Raw genomic sequence first — 24,310 nt, forward strand, 5'->3', positions numbered from 1 at the left:
TTCATTTTGTGAAAATTCACTAAGCTGAGGATTTATCATTGGTGTACTTTTCCGTATGTCTCATTATAGTTCAATAAAGGGGTTTAAAAATCAAGGCCCAATACCTACCCAGCAAAGGGTAACGCTCATTTCTGTTGCAGATGAGGTATGCCATCCCAAACTTGCTGAAGAGAAGGAAAAAAAAAAAAAGATGTTAGTGTCAAAATAGGGAAATATTGAAAGCCAGAAGGACTAGCTCTTAATTCCCAGAAAGCCTTTTTTTCAATCTTTAACAGGAGTCTATCCCCTGACTCAAGGGGTGCAGATGCCAAGAGGAAGGGAACAAAGAAGTTCTTACTTGGTGATAGAGTCTCCAAACAACATACGTAGCTGCCTTTAGCACAGAGCCTGATATGTTGTTCAAAAAACGCTTGTTGAGCCTGCACTGGTAGAACTGACCCTCTTCCAGGGAAACCAGACACTCAGTAGGGGACCCAATAAAGTTAGATGTGTTATATTGTCTCCCAGCACAGAAAGAGTCTACCAATTGTTCAATCAGTAATAGCTCATCTTTGTGGAACACATGCTATGCGCCTGGCACTTTCAAGTGCTTTACATAATCATTTTCTTTACTCCAGACAAAAAGCTTATTAAGAAGGTATTATTATTATTATTATGCCCATTTTACAAATGAGAAAACTGAGGTACAGTTTAATGTGAACAAGATCCCATGGTTAGTGGTGACAGAGGATATTGATAAAGTCAATATCTAAAACTAGGATCAAGGGCATATTCTTGTCCACTGCATAATATCATCTCTCAAAGGGGCCTTTTTCAACAAATGACTCATTCCCTTGTCTATACTATCATACTAAATATTTTGTTGTGTCTCTGTATTATAGCACATACCAAAGTCTCCCATACTGCTAATTTTGTGCATGTTGTCTTTCCCATTGGATATCAGGACAGGAAATAGGTCCTGTTCATATTTGTATGTGTATTTCTATAGTCTCTTATTTTCAGAGATGGTATAGAGAAACAAATGAGAGGGCAGGTCTCGGGACCAGATAGTCCTGGTAGTTCCAGAAACAGTTTCTGTGGTAGACTGACTGCATTAATGGCTTCACTTCTTCAACCCTACTTGTATCCATGCCCTTTGCAGCGCCCTCCCATGCTGGGCTCATCCTTGCGGACGTTTTGGCCCATGGGATGCTAACAAACATGACACAGAGATTTGAAAATCATTTGTGCATTGGACTTGCTCTTTCTTGCTCTTCTGATATTGCCATGGCTACATGCCTGGGCTAGCCCAATATGAGATACATAGAATCGCTGTCCCAGATACGTCAGCCACAATTCCCAGTTATCCTTCCTATCTGAAGTCGTCCCTGACAACCTGCTCAACCCCAGGCATATGAACAAGCCTAGGCAAGATCAGCCAAATCCAGCCAAGAACAACTGAACCCCACATATTCATGAGATAAATAAAAATGTACTATTGTATACCACTGAGATTTTGTGGTTGACTATGCACTCAGGCACTCAGTCATGTCTGACTCTTTGCGACCCCATGAACTGTAGCCCACCAGGCTCCTCTGTCCATAGGATTTTCCAGGCAAGAATACTGGAATAGATTGCCATTTCCTTCTCCAGGTTAACTATAATGCAGCATTACTATGGCACCTGAAAGCAATGTGGCTCCATAAGTTACTAGATTTATGACTATGAACAAGTCATCTAACAAATCTCTGAGTCTCCATTTTTAAATTTATAAAATGGAGTTAATATTAGTTTGTTTCTACCTCATATAGTTGATATTGAGGTAAAGTCCCTAATCTTTAACAAGGGCTCACAAAAAAATTATTATTCATTCATTTATTCAAACAGCATTTTATTGATGATCTACACATGTCAAGAACAATGCTGAGCCCTGGGAATACGAAGATGAATAATACAGACTCACTGAACCAATTACAGCCCTAATTCTGTTATCTGACCCTCTAAGACCTAAATTCTAGCTTGCCTTTTCACTTTCCATCCACCAAGCACTACTATTTAGAGCTTCCCATGCTGTTCATTCATTTATTCATCATTATTGATGCCTACCAAGCACTGGGGATATAAGAATGAACAAAAAATAATCACTATCCTCAAAAAGCTCCCAGTGTAGGAAGTGAAAAGCACACTGATTGTTTTGAGTATTCTATTGTGCTACAGAGTTACATAGAGGAAGAAAGAGCTAAACCGTTGGACTTGGGGTTGGGTAGCTCTCAGAGGCAGCTTTAGAAGGGAATAAATCCTTGAGTTGGATTTCAAAAATTGACTGCTGTTTTCCTAGTAGACTGGGGATGGAATGAATGAAAGCGAGTTAATCCCCTTAGACGCCCCCAGAGGAAGGGACATAGGAGGAGATAAGGCAGGAAAGGCAGGTGGTTACTTTGTGTGTTATTGCAAGGAATTTGAACTTTTCATGAAAATGACTGGCAGGTACTGAGGGATCTTCAGCTCCTAAGTGAGCCCCAATTGGACTTTGGGAGAACGTGTGTCACTAAGCACCTAGAAGAGGAGCAATCTTTATCAATACCTGACCACACAGTTGAAGTGATCAATAGTTAATGCTTGGTGACTGGATCCTTTTGAGTCCAAAGAGATACTCAAATGAGAAGACTTTCTTCTTTCTGTACCTTTGATAAATTACCATCACAGTCTCAAAATTGACAGTAGAATGGGATCTTCCACCATGTATACTATCAGTGAGGAGGAAGATGAAGGAATCTGAAATCTGGGTCTTGGCCTGGGAAGGACTAGATTTTAATTTTCTGAAATGGCTTCAAATCTGAAATTGGTGACCTACTGTTTTTGCTATCATAATTCTCCCACTTCTTTACTAAAAAGTACTGCAAGGTCAATGTCCCACACTCACACTTTCTCATTAAGGCCCAAACACTGATACACTGGTCCAGAATCTGCAACACCTTTCATGACTTTCTTCGGAAGCTCTTTAAAAAAGTAGGCTGGTAGGTTGCTGCCATTGTAGGTGACAGAGTCACAGGTCACGATTCCTGGATAGTACATCATCATTCTGGCAGCTATGTTGACTTTTTGACCAATGACTATAATAGGAAGAAGAGAGAAAGGCAGAGAGCAAGGAGAAAACAGCCATTGAACTCAGTGTAACCTAATGCATATTGTCCCCAGATGGGATTTTCACCCTTTACTCCCTTTACCTTCACAGATGACACAGCAATCTTACCTGCAACTACCCAGATTTAGCCAATGGCTTCCCTCATTGTTCAGTCGGTAAAGAATCTGCCTGCAATGTAGGAGACCTGGGTTCAATTCCTAGGTTGGGAAGATCCCCTGGAGAAGGAAATGGCAATCCACTCCAGTATTTTTGCCTAGGATATCCCATGGACAGGTCTGGCTGGCTATAGCCCATGGGATTATAAGCGTTGGACACAATTTAGCGACTAAACCATATTTGAGAATATACCAAGAGTTAACTAGCCACTTGAGAGGCTAAGGGGATTATCTGTTCAAGGATTAAAAGGGCCTTGAATATGGAGAGGATTCTCTTAAGTGGGATGGTGAGCAGGGCCTGAGGGCTCTCAGATGAGGTATAGTTGGTCTTCTGCTATTTAAGATAGATACACGTAAGCTTGGACACGGACCACTGACCTCCAAAGGAGGCACAAAATTGGGTCTGTATGTTTCTGTGCATGAGCCTTCATTTGATTTTGTAAGAATAAGTAAATAGGGCTGGAAGGGGTGTGAATTGTAGGTTTAATTTAGGGGATACTTCAAGAGGGGATACTGCAGTACACAGACTCTGAACCAGGCTACATTTCAGCTCTACCTCTACTATGTGTAAATTACTTAGGCAAAATACTTAAACTTTTCCATGCCTTAGTTTTCTAATCTGTAAAGTGGGGTTGATAACAGTACTTCTCTCAGAGGGTAGTTTATGAAGATTGATGAGTTAATACACATAAAGAACTTTGCGAAGTACTGGGCTGCTAGTAAGCCCTCAATTAATACTACTACTAATTAGGTATTAAATGTTGTACTTTGAGATAAACTTGAATACTCCTGATTAAGATACTCATTTTTTAAAGCAAGTTTGTTATGGGGAAATTTGACCATACAGTAAACCATGGTATCATGAGTCTATATATCTATTACCCAGGCCCCCCAACCATTAACCATCCACTCTCCACCTTGTATTATTTTGAAGAAAATCTCAGAGTTGTATTACTTCAGACATAACTGTTTCAGTATTTTATATATATGCAGTATTTTAAATGTATTATTTCTGAGCATTTAAAACACTAATAGGATTGAACAGGAAAGAGTAGTAATATCTTGAGATAATACCTACTTACTTTTGAGATTAGTGCTATTTTTCAGTAATACCAATATTCATAATTTTAAGAATCAGTTCTCATCTATCCCAGGAATTAAAAGGAGTAATCATTTCATGTTAATAGGAAATTAACATAAAGGCCCATCATTCCCTGAGCGTATGGCCTCCCGTGTGTGTGTGTGCTTAGTCACTCAGTTGTGTCCAACTCTTTTGTGACCCCATGAATTGTAACCTACCAGGCTCCTCTGTCCATGAGGATTCTCCAGGTAAGAATACTGGAGTGGGCTGCCATGCCCTCCTCCAGGGGATCTTCCCAACTTAGAGATCGAACCCAGGTTTCCCTCATTGCAGGCGGATTCTTCACCATCTGAGCCACCGGGGAAGCATGGCCTCCCACAGTTCCCGTCTAAACTGCATATTTCTTGTACTCAATCGTAGACCCAGAAATACACATGTTGCAATCATTGCGCTGTCCAGGGACCAACCGATAAGCTTTGGTTTCATCTGAAAGACTGTAAACCTTTGAGCACAGGGTCCACGGCCCGCTAATTTTTGTCCCGCCTCCCACCCAGTCCAGTGGCAAGGCACAATGCTTGCTGAGAAAAAGCTGGACATAAGCTAGTTCAGCACACCTGTATACTCGTGCCTCACAGAGTGTCCGACGATTCCACAGAAGACAATCCCGCTGGTCACGCCAATGGAAACAGTGCTGGCTCCGGGGGTGGGGAAGAGAAAGAGAGTTGCGGGGAAAGAGATAAAGACAATGAACACAGAGAAGGCAGGGAGGGTGGGGAGGTGGAGATGAATGGGGTGGGGGAGGGGTGGGAAAGAGTTTTCAAAAAAGAACACTCTCCCTTTGTAGTTAGGTTAGGGCCATTGTGCATGGCCTGGAGGTATAAAGGAAGGGCAGTTTGAGACAGAGAGCTAAGTTCTTAGAAGTGACAGCACACTTTTCTGCTAATTTTAAGTATTCATCTGAGCTATTTTTCTGGAAAATAATCTCATCACCCCAATGGACTTTCAATGTAGAATGATTGTGGTTGTTAAAAAAAAAGAAAAATAACTATCTTTTATGATTGCTAGAAAGAACTAAGTCATTTTTTCAAAAGGAAATAACTGTGTAGCATCAAAAACTAACTTTTCTAATGCATGAAGATGGCTGCATATACAAATGACTAGAGGCTGAGAAGGTGGAATATTTAGGGCAAAGGATGGTACACCAGGGTGGACCACAAGTCAGGATTATTGGGGTACACAGGGGGAGCTTGAGGGCACTGGGCTCTTGGACAGCCAGGGTCAAAAATGTAAACATTTTCTTAATAATTTTACTCAGTGGATCATCTTGAGGCCAGATCAATATATAAATTTCCAATCCTAGTATTTACTTTGGTGGTGGTGTTTTAGTCACCAAATCATGTCCGACTCTTGCAACCCCATGGACTGTAGCCTGCCAGGTTCCTCCTCCCATGGGACTCTTCAGGCAAGAATACTGGAGTGGGTTGCCATTTCCCTCTCCAGGGAATCTTCCCAATCTAGGAATCAAACCTGGGTCTCCTGCACTGCAGGCAGATTCTTTACCAATTGAGCTATAAGGGAAGCCCTAGTACTTACTTTATCTCCTAGGTATTAAAAATCATCTCAGGTCTCCAACATAGTTTGGAATATGAACCTCTCCCAGGAAGTAAGCCAGAAGTATAGAGAGACAATCCAGTTAGACCCTCTCTGGTACATTTGAATTTGTTAGGAGTATCCTTTCTCTACCTGGCTTTCACCATCCCCCTATCTGATTGCATCAGGGCTGGGTTTGCTCACCCTACCTGTACATTCAGTAAATAATGAATGTAGACAGAAAGACACTCAGTCTCCCACCTTCCTTTTCCCTGACCTTTGTCCTGTCTCCCCATATCCTACAACAGAGTCAGGAATCAGATGGAATCAGGGTCAACACTTACCGGATTTTGTGGACCTGAGAGCAGAAGTCAAATATATCCACAGCACTCTCCAAGGCATGAGTGACTTCATCAGGTGCCTTTTCCCCAGGAAAACCAAAGACACAGAGAAAAGAGCAGCCCTGTGAGGGAGAAAGGCAGCAAACACAACTGGTGGACTGTTAAGTTTTAAACTGGACCATTTAGATGGCCCAGTGGAGGCTGGGTAGCAATTTTTACTCTCTGAAACAAAGTTCATCAAATATATACCTATTTCATTCTTAGTAAACATTATATAACTTCTCTTGCATCATCAACAGTAGGGTTAGAACCTGAGAGTGTACCCTCCTGTCTACTCTCTACTGTAGCCAAGGTCTTGGGTTGCAAAGTCCTAAGTTTAAGTCCAAAAAGTAGCACAGAGCAAAAGGCACCAGCTCTGAGATCAGAAAATATGTGTTCTCATGCCACTTCCCAAGTGTGGAAACTTGGACAAGTCAATTACACTTTATGAACTTCAGTTTATCAATCTAAATACAGGTATAACTTAGACTTGCTGAGGTTGGTTAGGTTACTGAAAAATTAGAATGTTATATTTACATATATACACATGTACCTCATTAACTCTAAAGTTCTCTTCAGATATTGTTATTAGTCAATTTTCTTAAGGATAAAGGCTTAAGCTGGGAGTGTTTTTTCTTGGCAAAAAGTTAATTCTTTCAAAGAGACAGTAAACTCTGAAGTTTGGCACTTTTACTATTAGTCCCTTAAAAAATGACTTCAGATGCTATTTTCTGTAAGAAAATAATGCACAGTGAATAAAAGTCAGTGGGTTAAAAATTTGAGTCTATGTATGTTTTATCCTGATAAAATGCAAAAGAACAGTAAAATGCCTCCGTTTCTTCAACCCTCTCCAAAAAGAATCTGACCAAGTACATGCTTAGTCACTAAGTCATGTCTGACTCTCTGCCTGCAGGCTTCTCTGTCCACAAGATTTTCCAGGCAAGAATACTAGAGTAAGTTGCTGTTTCCTCTTCTAGGGTAGTTTCCCAAACTGGGGGTCAAACCTGCGTCTCCTGTGTCTCCCGCTTTGGCAGGCACTCTTTAGCACTGGGCCGCCTGGGAAGCCCACCTGACTGAGAGTCAGATTCTCACTGGCACTAGGCTGTGTTGTGGCATTGGTGGGGCAAGGGGCTGGGGGGCCCTGAATCCAGGTCTGTGAAGAGATTAGAGGGCAGCCCCTTTGGGGGCGCTGGTGGGCTTGCTTTGCTGGGAATTCTGCCTCGTGGCTTGGCAAGACCTCACACTGGCCGTGAGACTGGCAGCTCTCATCTGCTGAGTGCTGACTTGAACTAGGCATCACAACAGGTGCTTCACACACATATTTTTTAAAACTTTCAACAATCACTTTAGGCAAATACTATCCTCATTTAAATAATGTTCCTATTTTTATGCAAAATAAATAGGAACAAACTAAGTCTCAGAGAAGTTCAATGACTTGCTAAGGACACACAGCTGGGAACTGTGGGAGCCAGGAACTGTCTCTCCAGGAATTGTCTGGAGAATCTGCAAGACACTAGAAACTGTTCTCTTGGGTCTATGCTCTTTTCTGATGATACTCATAAATGAATATGGAAGAAAGTATCAGACTACACTGGACTGGAGGTCTCCGTTGCCTCAGAACTCCCACAGAACAGAGTATTTTTCGTACAGAAATTAATTGTTTCTGCCTGGTTCTGTGACAACCTGTGAGAGTTTCTCGCCTCTGCAGCCCAGCCCTAGCTTTCCGTCACTGCCAATGCTCATTGTGCTTTTTAAATAGTGAGTGAATGAGTGTGGAGCAGTAATTCAGTGCTCCGCTCTTGCAATACAAAAACACCTGAGGTGGTGAAATCAATTCTCATGAGCACTACTATGATAGTTTATCACATCATTTTTCTCTGAACAGATGAAGACCAGATTGAAAACATGGAGAGCTAAAGGTGACACCCCCACCCATCTCAATTAAGGGGCTGAAAGGGGAGCTGGAAGTGCACGCATGGCAGGTGGAGATTACAGCTTCTAGGCCATGATGGTTACTAGAAGGCTGACCTAAAATCTCTGGGAGATTCATTATACCCTGGATTCCAGATGTATGTACATACAGTGAAAGCTAGTTGAACACAGTGGTTAAGAGCACAGACCAAGAAGGCACTCTACCTGGGTCTGAAATCCAGTCCACCACTTAATCTTATTTTGTCGCACTATCCTTAGCTTTACCTAAACATCCTCATCTGTAAAATACGGACAATAACAATACCTACCACGTAGAGTAGGCATGTGAAGAAAGAAGTAATATGTGTAGAAGTGTGGAGAGCAATGCTAGCACACATCGAGTGCCACACCCACCATGTAGGCTGTTATTATATTATAAATAAAGACTGATGGTTCTAGATTAAACGTGTCTATTCCTTCTCTTTCTCCCATGTCCATGGACATAATGCTAATCTTAAATCATTGGTAGGTTTCCACATCTTTAGTGTGGGAAATTTACCTTGTCAAACATGAAGACTTTGTTGATTTGGCCTCGGAAGACCCTCAGGACAGAATTAATGTGCACGCAGGCATCCTGAATAGCTGAGCCTATGACTTCTGCTTTATCTTGGTCCTTAAACATCAGGTTCACAAACATAACTGTCACGGGGCGAAGCTCAGACAAATAACCCCGAAGCTGTTTGTCATCAATCTGTAATTTAGAGGGAAGCTTTCCTTAACATGTGTCCTTGGCACTTGGCACTTGTCCATGTGTCTTTCCTCCCAATATCATCACCACCACACCCAAAATTATCACTGAGACGGAACTAGCCTTTTGAGATTCTCTAGGGAAACTGAAGTTATCAAAGTTGGGAGGTAGAACACAGCAGAGCCAGCCTAAAGTCAAAAAGATGGAAATGGAATGGACTATCAAAATCTCTTCCAATAGGAACTTACAAGGCTGCTAATTTTTGGCCAGCCACCACTCCCTTGTTCCAACTGATAGCTCCCTCAGCCAATATGAGCCATTACAATAAAAGAACTGCTGTTTCTTTTGGCTCTCTAACAATTTAGGAATAAGAATAGCCTGCTGCGTAATTCAACCTAATATTTTCATAGCAAGGTACTTTTCAGAATATTTCCATATTCCATCCTCCTTTATCCTCAAATGAAATAAAATTACATTATCCTCATTTTACTAATTAGATAACTGAGGGATGGAGAGATAAGAAAATTTTCCAAGTCATATGGGAAAACAGTATCAAACAAAATCCAAATCTATGGACTTCTATTTGTAGCACCCCCTTGCCTCTCTTTGGTGTTATATTTCATTCAGTTCCCATCTTCACTCTAAGTCTCTCTAAACAGGCACAGGGAAAGGAAAGGTGAGTGTTTCCCAAATTATCCCTATCCCTACCAGTAGGGATTATCCCTACCTATTCATTAGCCCTGGATTTTGTTAAATTTAAGTACATAACAAAACAATGGGGGAGAAGCATTGCATTTTTTCTCCCCCAGACAACACAAAAGTGTCAGATTCCCCATTGACAGTATGAAACACATCTGGATGAAAAAGGAAATTGTGTACAGGGAATCTTGGAATCATGCTTCCTATCTAGCCGAGATTTCATGTACTTTTCATAAAAGATGATTTAATAATTTCTAACTAGGCAACATGATCATTTTCTTTGATTTTTCAAATGAATTTAAGTAATTAATATTAAATACATAATACTAAACATGTTAAAGAAATTAAATTATTCCATCAGGCCATGTATTCTGAATTTTGGTTTGAAAAATTCAACCAGATCTTGGTTGGTTAAGTGCAGGGACAGACCTTGGTAAAGCTGTAAAGCATCTCTCTTTTGCCTCCTTTCGGCTCCCAAGCTGCTGTTGCTTAGCCCGTGTTTGTCACTCCTACTCAGAATTTTCACAGTGACTCACAGAACCTCTCTTATATCCCTTTCCTGCAGACCTTGCTCTCAACTAGTAACAGCTGAAGAAGCATAATATATTATCTTAGAGGGAGGGAGGGGAATAGTGGGATGGCTCTCTTGAGTTTCAAAAATCTTAAAGAATCCAACAATTGCAGGCACTAGAGGGAGTGTCTGGAAAATCCCATGGATGGAGGAGACTGGTGGGCTGCGGTCCATGGGGTCGTGAAGAGTGGGACACGACTGAGCGACTTCACTTTCACTTTTTACTTTCCTGCATTGGAGAAGGAAATGGCAACCCACTCCAGTGTTCTTGCCTGGAGAAACTCAGGGACGGGGGAGCCTGATGGGCTGCCGGCTCTGGGGTCACACAGAGTCAGACACAACTGAAGTGACTTAGCAGCAGCAGCAGCAGCAGGGGGAGTGTTTCTCAATTGAGCGAAAGGTGCAGGGGGGCATTCTGACAGCTCTTCAACCCACACTGTGAAGGCAGCTGCCCACAGATCAGGCTTGTACCACAAATATTTCCTCTAGGACATAACTGCATTTTGACAGGATTAAGAATTAAAATAGGCATTGTATTAGAGAGGATGTACACAGCCTCTGAATGAAATGTAGGGTTCAGAGAGAACAGGGTTCAAATCCTAGCTACATTTCTTACTTTATAATCTCAGGAAAGTTCATGGTATCATTCTGTCTCTGTTTTCTCATATATAATGGATAAATACATCTGCCAAGGATTGTGAAGAATAAATACATGAAAGAGTAGAGTGTCTGGCATATGGTGAGTGCTGAGAAATAGTTATAATTTGAACAGTTAATGCATTTGGAAGAACCTAGATCTAAGCAAATGAGAAGGGAAAACTCTAAGGGCTAGAGGTACTTCTGAGAGTTCTAATTATCTGTATTAACTTTCAAAGCTTAAGATATAATTCAAGTGACAAGAGAAACAGTATCGTTCACTTGCTATGTGACATGTAGAAAGGACATGTGATGTTCTTTTGTGTGTGTGTGTGACATGTTCTTACACGCTTGGGACACTTTCAGTTTGCCCAGTTGTATAAGGCCTAGTTTACCCCTGCTGTCACAGTGTAATTATGAGTAATACCCATTTTAATTCTTAAAAATATTCTGATTTGAACACGTGGAGAATGTCAGTCCCACCTCTATTTCAATGAAACATTTTACAAGCTACTGATTTTCTTGATCTTAGCAACTGTTCAAGATCCCTGACACCCCAAAAGTCAATGAATTAAATTATTAAAATACCTGCTTCAATATGCTTTCCATCACATACTTTTGTAGGGACAATTCCAGTTCAGGATCAGACTCTAGCATGCAAGCAAGTCTCAGGAGGTCTAAGAGGGCAGGAGAGGTAGGATCAGAAAGGGAAGCTTAGCTCTGCAATGTGGGAGAGAGGTGCCTCCCAGTCCCCATTCCCTTGGGCAGTAGTCTTCACTGTTCAGTCAGAAAACTCTGGGCTACTTCGTGGCCAAATAGGGCCAAGGGAAAGCCAATGAGACGTTCTCAGAAGTTGAGGGTTTCCCAAAATTCAGTTGCATGTAGCTCAAAACCCTGTTCTAAATGTCATCACACTTCAGAACTTAAGGAGACTTTCACCTCCATACTTGAGCCAAAAGTATTGTCACAGGTGATGGGAATAAACAGATGAGGGGATGATAATGGAGGACAATGATGACAGAATGCAGGGGATGATCGAGTTGAAAGAGCAGCATGAGTTAAGAGTCAGGAGACTGGCTTCTGATCCCAGGTTTGATACCAACTTGCTGTGTGACTCTGGACAAGTCACTTCACGTCCCTGGTTGACTCTTATTTCCTCATCCAGGAAAAAAGCACCAGGCTTTCATCATCTCTATGATTATTTTCACTATAATGATTGATTGTTCCATACTCTATAAAATAGATTGTTAGGTGGTGAGAATGAATTTGAAGAAATAAAAAAATAATGGAAAGAAATTATGATAGGTTTTCAGCAAGGAACACAAGAATGATAATAATGTGAAAAAGATGAAAAATAATGGTGGAGTCTGAAAAGGATACAAATTGGAGAGCAAATGTTTGTATTGAATGTATTCAAAACCTAGTATATTTTAAATGCTGTGCTAGGCACTGTGTGGGAATAAAAAGTTACTAGGAAATTGAGTTTTTCCTGGAGGCACTTATGCCCATTCAAGTATAATATGTATAGAAAAAGTTAAATACAAAAAAGACCAAATGGGCTAATAGATTATAAAGACCAGAGACACTCAGTGAAATCAGTGGTCTAGATAAACTGGTTTAATCAGAAAAGGGTTAAAAGGAGAACTAGGAATTTTACTGAATCTTGAATAACTTGTGGCTTTTTACTAGAAGGATGCATGCCCAGCAGATGTAGGTTAAAGTCAAGAATGAGCAGAGTATGTTAAAGAATTGGTAAAGACTAAACTGGCATGAGCCCCATGTGAGTATGGGAGATTAATAAGAAATGATGCTGAGCAGATTGTGGAGAGAAGCAAAGAGCTCAGGAAGAGAGCAGGCACTGTACAGGTCTAGACGATCATGGCGACAAAAGTTTGTTGTTCAGTTGCTCAGTCGTATCGGACTATTTGCAGCCCCACGGATTGCAGTACGCCAGGCTTCCCTGTCCTGCACCATCTCCTGCAGTTTGCTCAAACTCATGTCCATTGAGTTGGGGCTGCCATCCAATCATCTTGTCTCTGTCACCCCCTTCTCCAGCCTTCAATCTTCCCCAGCATCAGGGTTTTCACATCAGGTGGCCAAAGTGTTGAAGCTTCAGCATCAGTCCTTTCAATGGATAGTTAGGGTTGATTTCCTTTACAATTGACTGGTTTGATCTCCTTGCTATCCAAGGGACTCGTGAAGTGAAGAGAAGTTGCTCAGTCGTGTCCGACTCTTTGCGACCCCATGGACTGTAGCCCACCAGACTTCTCGGTCCATGGGATTTTCCAGGCATGAATACTGGAGTGGGTTGCCATTTCCTTCTCCAGGGGATCTTCCCAACCCAGGGATCGAACCCAGGTCTCCCGCATTGTAGGCAGACACTTTACCATCCAAGCTACCAGGGAAGAGACAAATAATAAGGAATTTGGCCGGTCTTTGCTTCTGATCCCCGAGTAACTTCTAAATCTTTGGAATTTCCCAGATAATGAAACTGTCTCTGTCATTCATGGTGGGTCCTTTGGACCACACCTGAATTTATACTAATGAGATGACTCAGGATAGGTGTCTATCTGCAAGGACCAAACATGATAAGAGGGTTGGTGCTTTGAACCAGGTATTAAGAGCCTAACCTTCATGACATCTGAGGAGGGAAAAGGGGCTGGAGATTTAGTTCAATTATAAGCCCAATGGGGCTTCCCTGGTGGTTCAGATGGTAAAGAATCTGCCTGCAATGCAGGAGACCCAAGTTCAATCCTTGGGTCTGGAAGATCCCCAGGGGAAGGGAATGGCTTACACATTCCAGTATTCTTGCCTGGAGAATTCCATGGACAGAGGAACCTGACAGGCAGTCCATGGGGTCGAAAAGACAGACAGGACTGAACATCTAACGCTTTCACTTTTCACTATGAGGCCAGTTTTTCATAGTACATGCCTATTAAATAAACCATCAATAAAATATGCGAACCTCTGCTTCCCTGGCTGGTAAATACTTTTATGTTCAAAGAGCATGATGTGTCCTGACAATCAAGAAGCTTCATATTTGGGACTCTCCCAGACCTCATCCTATGTGTTCAGAGACCAATACAATACTGGTCCTCATTTGTATTCTTTACAATAAAACCATAATTATAAGCAAAGTACTTTTCAGAGTTCTGTGAGTTGTTATAGTGAATTATTGAACTTGAGAGCATTGTGAGAACCCTTGGATTTGTAGCCAGTTGATCAGAAGTGCAGGTGACTTACTAATCTCAGAGCTTGTAGCTGATGATAAGAAAAATCTTATGGAAGACTCCATCTCTCTGTGCTGACTCCAGGTAGTTAGCACCAGAATTGCACTGTGGTATTGCAGAGCCCAAAATAAGTTACTGAAGGCATTATTAAGATCTCGGAGATGGGATAAGGTACAGTTCAAGGAGTATATCACTAGATTTTCTCCATCCTTGGAGCATTTGGGTTCTTGGCCTTTCCTGGTCAATTTGCCTACAGTTCCCCTGGACACCCCTCTCATCCCATTACCTACTGCAGTTTTGTAAAATTACAGTCTAAATTTGTGATGTTCAAAATATTCAAGACCTACACAAAAATGGTGACAAAGAAGAATGATTCAAAGATGTTTCTGAAGTTTCTAGTCTGGATAAAGGAACAGTTTCAGGGAAAGATAAGTAGCATAGAATTGAGACATTGTTGAAATAAATTTCTAGGCCCAAGATAAGCTGCTCCCTATCCACCATGCCATGTCAGCAAACCAAGACTTAGATTAATTTTTGTGTCCCAGTAAATGCTCCACTTAACCAGAAAAGCAGTAATCATAGTCAGCCAATCCCTAAATGCTTAGTCAACTCCCAGCCTTCTTACCCCAAACAAGACTGAATATATAACCCCAGCCAATTAGATACTTTTTGTTTGTCTCTTCCTTGTTCTTTATTCTTTAGCCTTTCCTTGTTCTTTACTTTTTACTTCTTGCCTTCCACAGCATTTTGCAGGAGACTGTCTACTTCATGAAGTATTAAAGTTTGTTATCACCTAAATTGTCCTGCATTCCTCACACTAGTCCCAGCCCTGCTGGCAGTCATAGGGAAATCCAGCATAGATTAATGGTTCCACAAAACGTCAGTAGAGAAGACCAGACAGTCCAAGACAGATTCCTGGAATCATCAACACTCAAGGAACAGAAGGGGAACTGAAAATGGGTAGTTTGAGGGGTAAAAGCAAAACTAGGAAATAATATTTTTGAACTCAAGGAATGAGGAGAAGATAATACCTAGAAAAGAGAGTAATCTAAAGCCAATCACCTAGTTATGAGGCCTGAAGAGAGGTCAGCTGGTTTGGTAAGTTGATGGGTATTAACACCTTGACATAAACGGTCCCAGGAGATGGGGGGAATGTGGACAGAAGCTAGATGTCAGGGACTCAAGACTGACAAGTAGGTGGACATATGCTCTCCATTCCCACCTCAAGGTGCATGTAATCAATGCTTATTGGGTGAATAATTAAAAGAGAGGACAGAAGAAGAGGTAGAGACACACAGATTACCCTTGAGAAGTCTGGTGCTGAATGTTAGAAGGGAAAAGTAGGATTCATAGTTTTTTTTTTTTTCCTTTTATCATGGAGAAGACTTGCAAATGTTTGGAAGATGAGGGAAAGGGGTCATGGCCAAGGGAGAAGCAGAGGACCTAAGGAGGGTTTTACTTAGAATAGCTATCGTGGGGAATGGGAAGGAGGTCCCCTTTGAATGCTGCTGGGACTGTGAACTGTATTGAAGACACCAATCACTTGTAATGGAGCCCTTGGCATTGGTATAAGACCCTACAGACCACTGGTAGAAGCAAAGCTCTTGAGTATAGAGGGTACTTACTTTTGCGGTCACCAGAAGGATAATAATCCATGAAAGCCATACACTTTGAGAAAAATTCATCAAAGTTAAAAGAAGGGGGTGGTTTTAAGAAATTAACCTAAATTAAAAATAAAAAGAGAAAGGGAGAAGTTTTTGGTTATTCTGAGGGTTGCCTGGTCCTTTGAATATAATTTCTCAACAGAAAGGGCAGGGTGTTGAATGTCCCAAACATGATAATCAGACACTGGCATACTTAAACAGTGAAGAGCTTTAATCTGCATGTAATGACATTAAAGATATCTCTGATTATTGTTAAGATCTCAATCTTCAGTATATACACAGCAGGCCATTCCAGGGAACTAACCTGTATACTCTTACACTCTTATAACTTTCTTCTTTTTTTCTTACTACTCTATAACATTTTAATTGAAATAATACTTGGTTAAACTGCATACCATTTTTCTCTTACAAGTGTAAAAGGAAAAAGGGTGCTGATGCCACAAAAGGTATTAGGAACATCACCAGTAATAAAATTGGTATCAAGATCATGAACTCCAAGATATGATACATAAAGAATGGCACAACCTTATTTCTGTAATATTTTTGCCTCCAAAAATGGATAACCTTTAGTCCAATAATGAGAAACTATCAGGCAAAACAAAATCGAGGAGCATACACCAAAATAACTGATTAATACTCATGTTAAGTGTCAAGGTCATAAAAGACAAGGGAAAACTGTTTTACAGATTGTAGGAGACTAAGTTAAAATTAACAGTGCAGGGTGAGATCATGGATAGAATCCTAGAAAACTCACTAAGGACATTAGTGGGAAAACAGGTGAAATCCAAATAAGGCCTTTAATTAGTGAATAGTGTACCCTACCAATGTCAGTTTTCAGGTTTTGACTATTGCTCTCTGGTTATGAAGAATGTTAACACTTGTGGAAGCTGGCTAATGGATATATGGAAACACTCTATTGTTTCTGAAATTTTCTGTGAGTTTAAACTTAATTTAAAAATTAAAAACAAATTTTAAAGATATATAGATTTATATATATACATATATAAAGATATAAAATATATAAAGATATAAAATATATAGATATATTTTATATAAATATATAAAGATATATAGATATAAAGATTGAAGAAGATTGGGGGAGCAGGGGCATTGCTATCAGCCAGCTAGGTCATGCAGCCATGATGTGTATTACTGGAAGAGTGAGTCCGGGAGGCTAGGAGGGGTGTAGACTGATGCATAGGGCATGGTGTGGGGTTCTCATCTTTGCCGGCAACTCCATGGATTCACCATCTTTTCTTTCCATCTGCCAAGCAGTCCTGCTCCTGGTTCAGTTAGCAGCAGAGCTCTCCTTCCTTTCTCAAATTGGCTATATCCCAGGGACAGTTCTGCTTATAGTCCAGCTTCAACTTAACTACAGTGTTTTCTGCTAGGCAGGGCTCAGGGAAAATTCTTTTCCCTCCATAGTCTTTGCTGTCCCCACTCACCTCCAGTTCTCATCTTCTGTGATCACTTGCCTTGACTTAGGAGTGTTGAGGAGAGAACTTGAGGGCCAACGGCAGCCTCCAAAACTATTGTACAATGCTCTGCTCCCAGGCAATAGCCAGGAAATTTTTCATTAAACAAGTGCACTAGTCCCACCAAAGGCCTCCATACCCAGATTCCACATCCTTAGTTACCACAGAAAAGCTGACCACTTCCTCTTGAGCTCACCAGGCTCGGTTCCTCCCAGAGGCGAAGTCCTGGGCTAACACTTCTTCATCTAACCCAGACTGACCCCATCCGAGTCTCCAGCTTCATAGAACCAGTGGCTCTTCTGGCAGGAGGACCCTGGCATGGACTGGCAGAACTTTCGTCAAGTAGCAGCATCACACCTACCTTAACTGCTCTCTGATCTGGAATCCTCTCAATTTCAATCATGCTCCTGTCGCAGAGCTGCCAGCAGTTTGGGGATAGAATGACGTCATTCACCTGTGCCATGTTCTGCGCGAGGCGCACGTCATCTACGGCCTGACCAATCACCAGAAAGTAGTTTCGAGTTTCATCTCCAAAGACCAACATGCTGATGTGGCCAGCAGCCAGTCCTGGCAGGAAGGCAGGCAAGGGTTTGCGTGAGAAGTTCTGGCCTAGTCCCCAGCAGCATGGCTTCTTGGACAATTAGAATCTTTTGCATCTCAGAGAAAAGTCTAGTCTCTAAAATTTTGCTTAGAAATCAGTGAATGTCTCTTCTGGACCCAGGCCTTCCCAAATGCCTTTGCTCCGGAATCTAGAAAGTTAGCTACTTATTTTCACTATTTTGTGACATTTAGCTCCCTAGATAGCCCTCCTGCTACTGCTAAGTCACTTCAGTCGTGTCCGACTCTGTGCGACCCCAGAGACGGCAGCCCACCAGGCTCCCCCGTCCCTGGGATTCTCCAGGCAAAACACTGGAGTGGGTTGCCGTTTCCTTCTCCAATGCATGAAAGTGAAAAGTGAAAGTGAAGTCTCTCAGTCGTGTCTGACTCTTAGCAACCCCATGGACTGCAGCCTGCCAGTCTCCTCCATCCATGGGATTTTCCAGGCAAGAGTACTGGAGTGGGGTGCCATTGCCTTCTACACTAGATAGCCCTATCACTCCTCAGAGTTATTTTATTTTTTCTTCAATTTATTTATACTTCAAACTACTTCTTATTTATACAGAGGACAATTTTAATGACTTCTGTTTGGGAAAGATTTGCATTTTATCAGAGATGAGGTTCTAGTTAAAAAGTAACACTTAGCGTGAAATTTCAGGCAACAGATAGACAAGAAAAGGTTGGAGAAATGAGCAGGTATTTTGACTGTCAAGTGTTCCATCCCAAGAATGTGTCTTCTAGTTGTTTTCAAGTTGAGAGCTGAAGATTTTGGTACCAAAACAACAAAAGACAGAATATTTCAAAATATGACGTGTAAAAAATATATGTGTAAATGAGCTGTGATACACAGTTCTTTTAAATTACCATAATTAACGTAATCAAAGGTTGTTTTTTATCTTTGCTCTCTGATGTGCTAATTTGTCAAGACTGAATTCCCCTGATATATACATATACAGGAGTTTATTTTCCCTCTGAAGTACATGGATGCTTAGGCTGGTTAAAAGATGCTGGTACCTCTTCTTTAATAGCCATTAAGTATGCACCTGAAGGGTCCCAATCATTTTTCAAGAAGAATAATACACCAAAACTCTCTAGGTGGTAACTTGGAAAGAAATATTTAGTATTATAACAAATCTGGTTTTTTTTTTAACAGAAGATTTAAAAACCTTGGAAAATTTAAAAAAAAAAATTGGAAAATTTGAGTAACCTAAAGCATGGGTCCCCAACCTCTGGGATCTAAAACCTGATGATCTGAGGTGGAGCTGATATAATAATAATAGAAATAAAGTGCATAATAAATGTAATGTGATTGAATTATCCCAAAACCACCGTCCCCCCATGCCAGTCCATGGAAAAATTGTCTTTCATAAAATCAGTCCCAGGTGCCAAAAATTTGGGGACTGCTGGCCTAAGGAAAACTGAGAGCAGTTGATTGGATAACCTCTGATCCATCTTCTTATCACCTCTGATATTCAAGATTCTAAAGTTTACAGTTAGGTAGACATGAATACCAATAGTACCAGCTGTAACTCATCATTTACACCTATCAGAATTTCATTTTCCACCTGTGAAATAGATCCCACACTGCCTATACCTCAGGAGTGTGGTGAAGCAGAAATGACACTGTGTAATGTCTGCAATACAATATGGAAATACGGGTGATTGTTATTGTATGTGTGAATTTGAGAAGCCTTCTATTAAGTGGAGCTGTGTTGCAGGCTGACCTTTTAAGTTTTTCTTGCACATGATTCTTATGAAGTAGGGGAGGACTAGTCCTAATACATTGTTGAATCTATGTAATCACAAGTTGCTCCCTACTGTGCTTAATAATAAGCATTGCTGACAGCAGCAAGACCTAAAAATAATAGCAATAGTAACGATAAAGAGTATTTTGTGGAGTGGTTGTGCCAGGTACTATTCTAACCATTCAAATTTACTTTTTGTAAAAGTTATGAGGTGGATATTAGGAGTTCTTAACTGGTAAATGAGGAAAGCAAAATTCACCTTCTGATTAGTCAAAGTTCATGACCTGATGGTGGGCCTGAGTCATGATGTTCCACCATTTTCTCTTTAGAGGGGAGATTCCTCAGGAGTTAGGACCCATATTCAAACTGCTATAGCATCTCTTCTTTTTCTCAAAAGCTTACATATATGAGATGTATATATATTTATATAAATATATTATATATTTTATATATCATATATATTATATATTTTATATAATATATAAATATATTACATATTTTTATATAATATATAAATATATTTATATATTATATAAATATATAATATGTATTATATATTTATATAAATATTTTAATATATATAATATATAATATATATAAATATTTTTATATATATTATATAAAATATGTAATATATATTATATAATATTTATATATTATATAAAATATGTAATATATTTATATATTATATAAAATATATGTTATATATATTTATATTATATTATACATATATATATATATTTAGGGCATACCACATGGCCTGCAGAATCCTTAATTCCCAGATCAGGGATCAAACCTGCCCTCCCTGCATTGGGAGTGCAGTGTCTTAACTACTGAACTGCCAAGAAAGTGTCTTAACTACTGTACAACCAGAGCTTACCTATCTTGACTCGGATATCCAGACCTTCTTCAGACTCCTGGGTCTCAAACAATCCATGAATCTCCAGACTACACTTAATTACCACCGTGATGATGTTTTTCAGTTGCCTCCGCTCCACCTTCCACAGGGCTAGCAGTGCATCACCTTGAAAAGACAGACATACTGGGGGCTCCTAACCTGCCCTGGGGTTCCAGTCTGTTCTGTATGAAATCTGTACAGAAACTTATTCTTCAAACATTTCTCTACCCAGTCTGCTACCCACTGCTCTCTCTGAGATGTCTTCTTTGTCAGTCCGGGAACCTTGGCCTTTCTTACCCCTGCCGTCTCAGTAAGCCCCCATACCTGCAAATTTTAAGATGTCTCCTCCAAAAATCAACACTTCTGAGGGAAAAAAAGAAAATAAGTGACATTAAACTCTGTGTTTTTCATTCATTCTCTTAAATTATGTAAGTTTCATGTGTGCAGCATAACTTTGATTTCATAAAGCCAATAAAAAGAATCTACCCTTCAACAGTGGGGTAGAAACTAGGTCAAGAGGAGAGCAATTCAGAGATAGGTTTATACTAAAGACGTCTTCTCAGACAAGGCATTTAAACCCAAGGCTCAGACAAGAATGAGAACAGTGAATTGGATTATGTACCTGCTCTGTTCCTGTGAATGGAAAGAAGAAGTTAGGATTTCTTATGAGGCCTAAGGACAGCTACCCTACTCCTATGACAATGAGATGCTCTTTACTGATCTGTATACGTTATGAGTCAGGGCTTGAGTGAGTGTGGGTGAGTGCATAGATGACAGGACTCCATAAGAACTGAAAAACAGAAAAAACCACAACTATGGTCAACTTGAATTTTATTTTTGTTTTTTTTTTTTTCTTTTTTTTCTTTTTTTTTTTTTTCAACTTGAATTTTATTACCTACTTGCATTTTGTTTATTTAGGCTTTATGACATAAACTGACATTTCTCCTCTTATTTTTGCAGCATTGAAAATGTGCTAAGTGCAATGCAAAGAGGAACTAAAACTGTATATTTCTGCTTTTAATGAGGATTAAGTGTTGTCTGTTGTTGTCGTTGTTGTTCAGTCACTTAGTCTTGTCCAACTCTTTGTGACCCCATGGACAGCAGCACGCCAGGCCACCCTGTCCCTCACAGGGACACTGTGGGTTGTCTAGTGTTGTCTAGTGGGTGATATTAAGGTATTACTAGGAAACTCAGACCTTGATAATAGACTAGACCTAGAACTTACCTTAAAAGGATAAATCCTTTTCTTCATGAATAGTTCAAATTAATAATGCAAACAAGTTGGTAGGCAGAGGTTGAAAAGGAGACCAAATTTTTCAGTCATCAGTAAGTACTTCAGAATCCATTATTAGTACACAAATTACTGACAAGGAGATTATAACATTCATCTATTCATGCCATGAAATTAAAAGACGCTCGCTCCTTGGAAGAAAAGCTATGACAAACCTAGATAGCATATTAAAAAGCAGAGACATCACTTCACCAACAAAGGTTCATACAGTCAAAGCTATGGTTTTTCCAATAGTCATGTACCAATGTGAGAGTTGGACCATAAAGAAGGCTGAGTGCTGAAGAATTGATGCTTTTGAACTATGGTGCTGGAGAAGATTCTTCAAAGTCCCTTGGATAGCAAGGAGATCCAACTAGTCAGTCATAAAGAAAATCAACCTTGACTATTCATTGGAAGGACTGATGCTGAAGCTGAAGCTCCAATACTTTGGCCACCTGATGCAGAGAGTCAACTAATTGGAAAAGATCCTAATGCTGTAAAAGATTGAAGGCAGGAGGAGAAGCAGGTGACAGAAGATGAGACAGTTGGATGGCAAGACCAACTCAATGAACATGAGTTTGAGTAAATTCTAGGAGATAGTGAAGGACAGGAAAGCCTGATGTGCTGCAGTCCATGAGATCACAAAGAGTCAGGGAGAACTTAGTGACTGAACAACAACAACATTCATAACATATTCTCTTAATGACTGTGTTTGAGTCATACTGATGCTAGCTTTTTGGAGTTATTGAACATAACTAAAAGTATTACTACCACACTTCTTTTCAAAGTAATCTCTAATTTAGTCTTATAACTAATACAAAACTAATCCCTCAATCTGTGTTAGTGAGGTTTGATTACATTCCTTCACTTGTACTGCATTATATTTCAAAAAAGACTGGTTTCATACACATTTCATGGAGACAATGAAGAGTACTAAGCAACAGTACTGTCTCAGGTTGTAACCACCAAATACAGAAAACAATGAATATGCTTAAGTCAGAAACACTTACTCTCCGCTATTGCACTTATGTAGTGGTTGAGGATCTCCACCAACTGCTCAGCCCCTCGGTCCATGTACATGGCTGTGCTGAACTTCTCAGTCATTGCAGTAAAACCTGTAACGATTGTGCAGCTCGTTTCCTTGGGTGCTTGGAGGAAACAAACAGCGTCAGGAGAAGAGGACCGCACTTGCTAGCAATGGGCCTCAGCTTTTAGGAACTGGCAGTGTTTCTTTTAAATGATCTTTGTGGCAGGCCAAGTGTCAGATATTGGGTCTCCTATATCTATGTTTATTAGGGGTCAAGGGAAGGCACCAGATAACTCTTCCCTCCTAACTTCCCAACTCGAACAGGGCTGACTTCAGTTTTAACTGGGTATAGAACTGCCATTTCATGGTAATGAAAACACACAAAATGCAATGACTTCTGAAGAGGTGGTAAGTTTCCTCTTAAGCTGTAAATAACATTGGAGAGATCATTTCCAGAGGTCAATTTTGCCTGGGATGGTGTAGGGCTGGGAGGCTGAGTCAGTGAATTTGGGACAGGGACACTGGAGTCTGAACTACCAGGCCCAGGACTGAGGCATCTTAAACCTTTGCCCATCACTGGACATGCCAGGTAAAGGGAAATGAAAGGGAGCCAGGCCCACAGCCAGACCCTCCCTCCTGTCTTCTCAGTGTCAATATTTGTAATAACAGCACAAAAACTCTGAAATAGCACCCCTACTCCGCAGTCAAGCACTGTGTGTGATTTTGATGCAAACCTATTGTTCACCCACATTAAACACCCTTTTTGTGCTTGCCTGAAATATCAACAAACATCAAGACTCCGTCAAAATTATCCACAGAAGGTCTCTCTGGAGAGAAATCTCCATAGACAATGAGGTCCGGTAAATGAGCTGCTATTCTGACGATGGCCCGGTCCTGTGATTCAAGTTCTCTTCGAGTGTTCATGTTCAAGGCAAATATTCAGGATTGTATGATCACCACGAACAGTCCTGAATGGACCTTCTAGAAAACAAAGCTGAGATTGGAGGCAATCTGACTTATATTCATTCCCTCGCTTTCCTGTTTCTTTTCCCCCATTTACTCTAACCTGCAGAATGCTCATTCAAGTGGTTGATGTGGTAGTGACTGAGCTGTTGACCATGCATTTGCATGAAAGGGTGAGCGCTCAGGTTGCAAGTGCTGCGGCAGAGGGGCCGGTAGCACCCGTGCTTTGGTCCAGGCCCTTCTCCCTTCTGTGCTTATGTTCCCTCTTTCCTTCCCCCTTCCCTTTGGTCTCTTATTTTTTCTTTCTCTTGTTTGAAAATTAAAAAAGAAGGCATAAACATGAGTTTGTGTGTGTGAATATTTATTGAAAAGTGAAAGTCGCTCAGTCTTGTTCGGCTCTTTGTGACCCCGTGAAATTCTCCAGGCCAGAATACTGGACTGGGTAGCCATTCATTTCCTTCTCCAGGGGATGTTCCCAACCCAGGGATCAAACCCAGGTCTCCCGCATTGCAGGCAGATTCTTTACCAGCTGAGTCACCAGGGAAG

General features: G+C 40.7%; 1 protein-coding gene across 1 annotated transcript in view; it reads right to left on the minus strand.

Moving 5' to 3' along the window:
- Positions 1-23,725, minus strand: part of ADCY10 (adenylate cyclase 10) — a 78,786-nt gene extending 55,061 nt beyond the window's left edge. Inside the window, exons 1-12 of the mRNA XM_065924761.1 lie at positions 23,575-23,725; positions 22,785-22,889; positions 20,829-20,867; positions 20,487-20,630; positions 17,626-17,831; positions 15,751-15,847; positions 11,484-11,572; positions 8,801-8,992; positions 6,295-6,413; positions 4,975-5,051; positions 2,903-3,092; positions 109-164 (exon numbers count right to left, since the gene is read on the minus strand). Of these exons, the coding sequence (XP_065780833.1) occupies positions 109-164; positions 2,903-3,092; positions 4,975-5,051; positions 6,295-6,413; positions 8,801-8,992; positions 11,484-11,572; positions 15,751-15,847; positions 17,626-17,831; positions 20,487-20,630; positions 20,829-20,867; positions 22,785-22,889; positions 23,575-23,725 (1,465 nt within the window). The remainder of the gene's footprint in view (positions 1-108; positions 165-2,902; positions 3,093-4,974; positions 5,052-6,294; positions 6,414-8,800; positions 8,993-11,483; positions 11,573-15,750; positions 15,848-17,625; positions 17,832-20,486; positions 20,631-20,828; positions 20,868-22,784; positions 22,890-23,574) is intronic.
- Between the last annotated feature and the right edge of the window lie 585 nt (positions 23,726-24,310).

The sequence above is a fragment of the Muntiacus reevesi genome, chromosome 1 (genome assembly GCF_963930625.1).
Source record: "Muntiacus reevesi chromosome 1, mMunRee1.1, whole genome shotgun sequence".
Taxonomy (NCBI): Eukaryota; Metazoa; Chordata; class Mammalia; order Artiodactyla; family Cervidae; genus Muntiacus; species Muntiacus reevesi.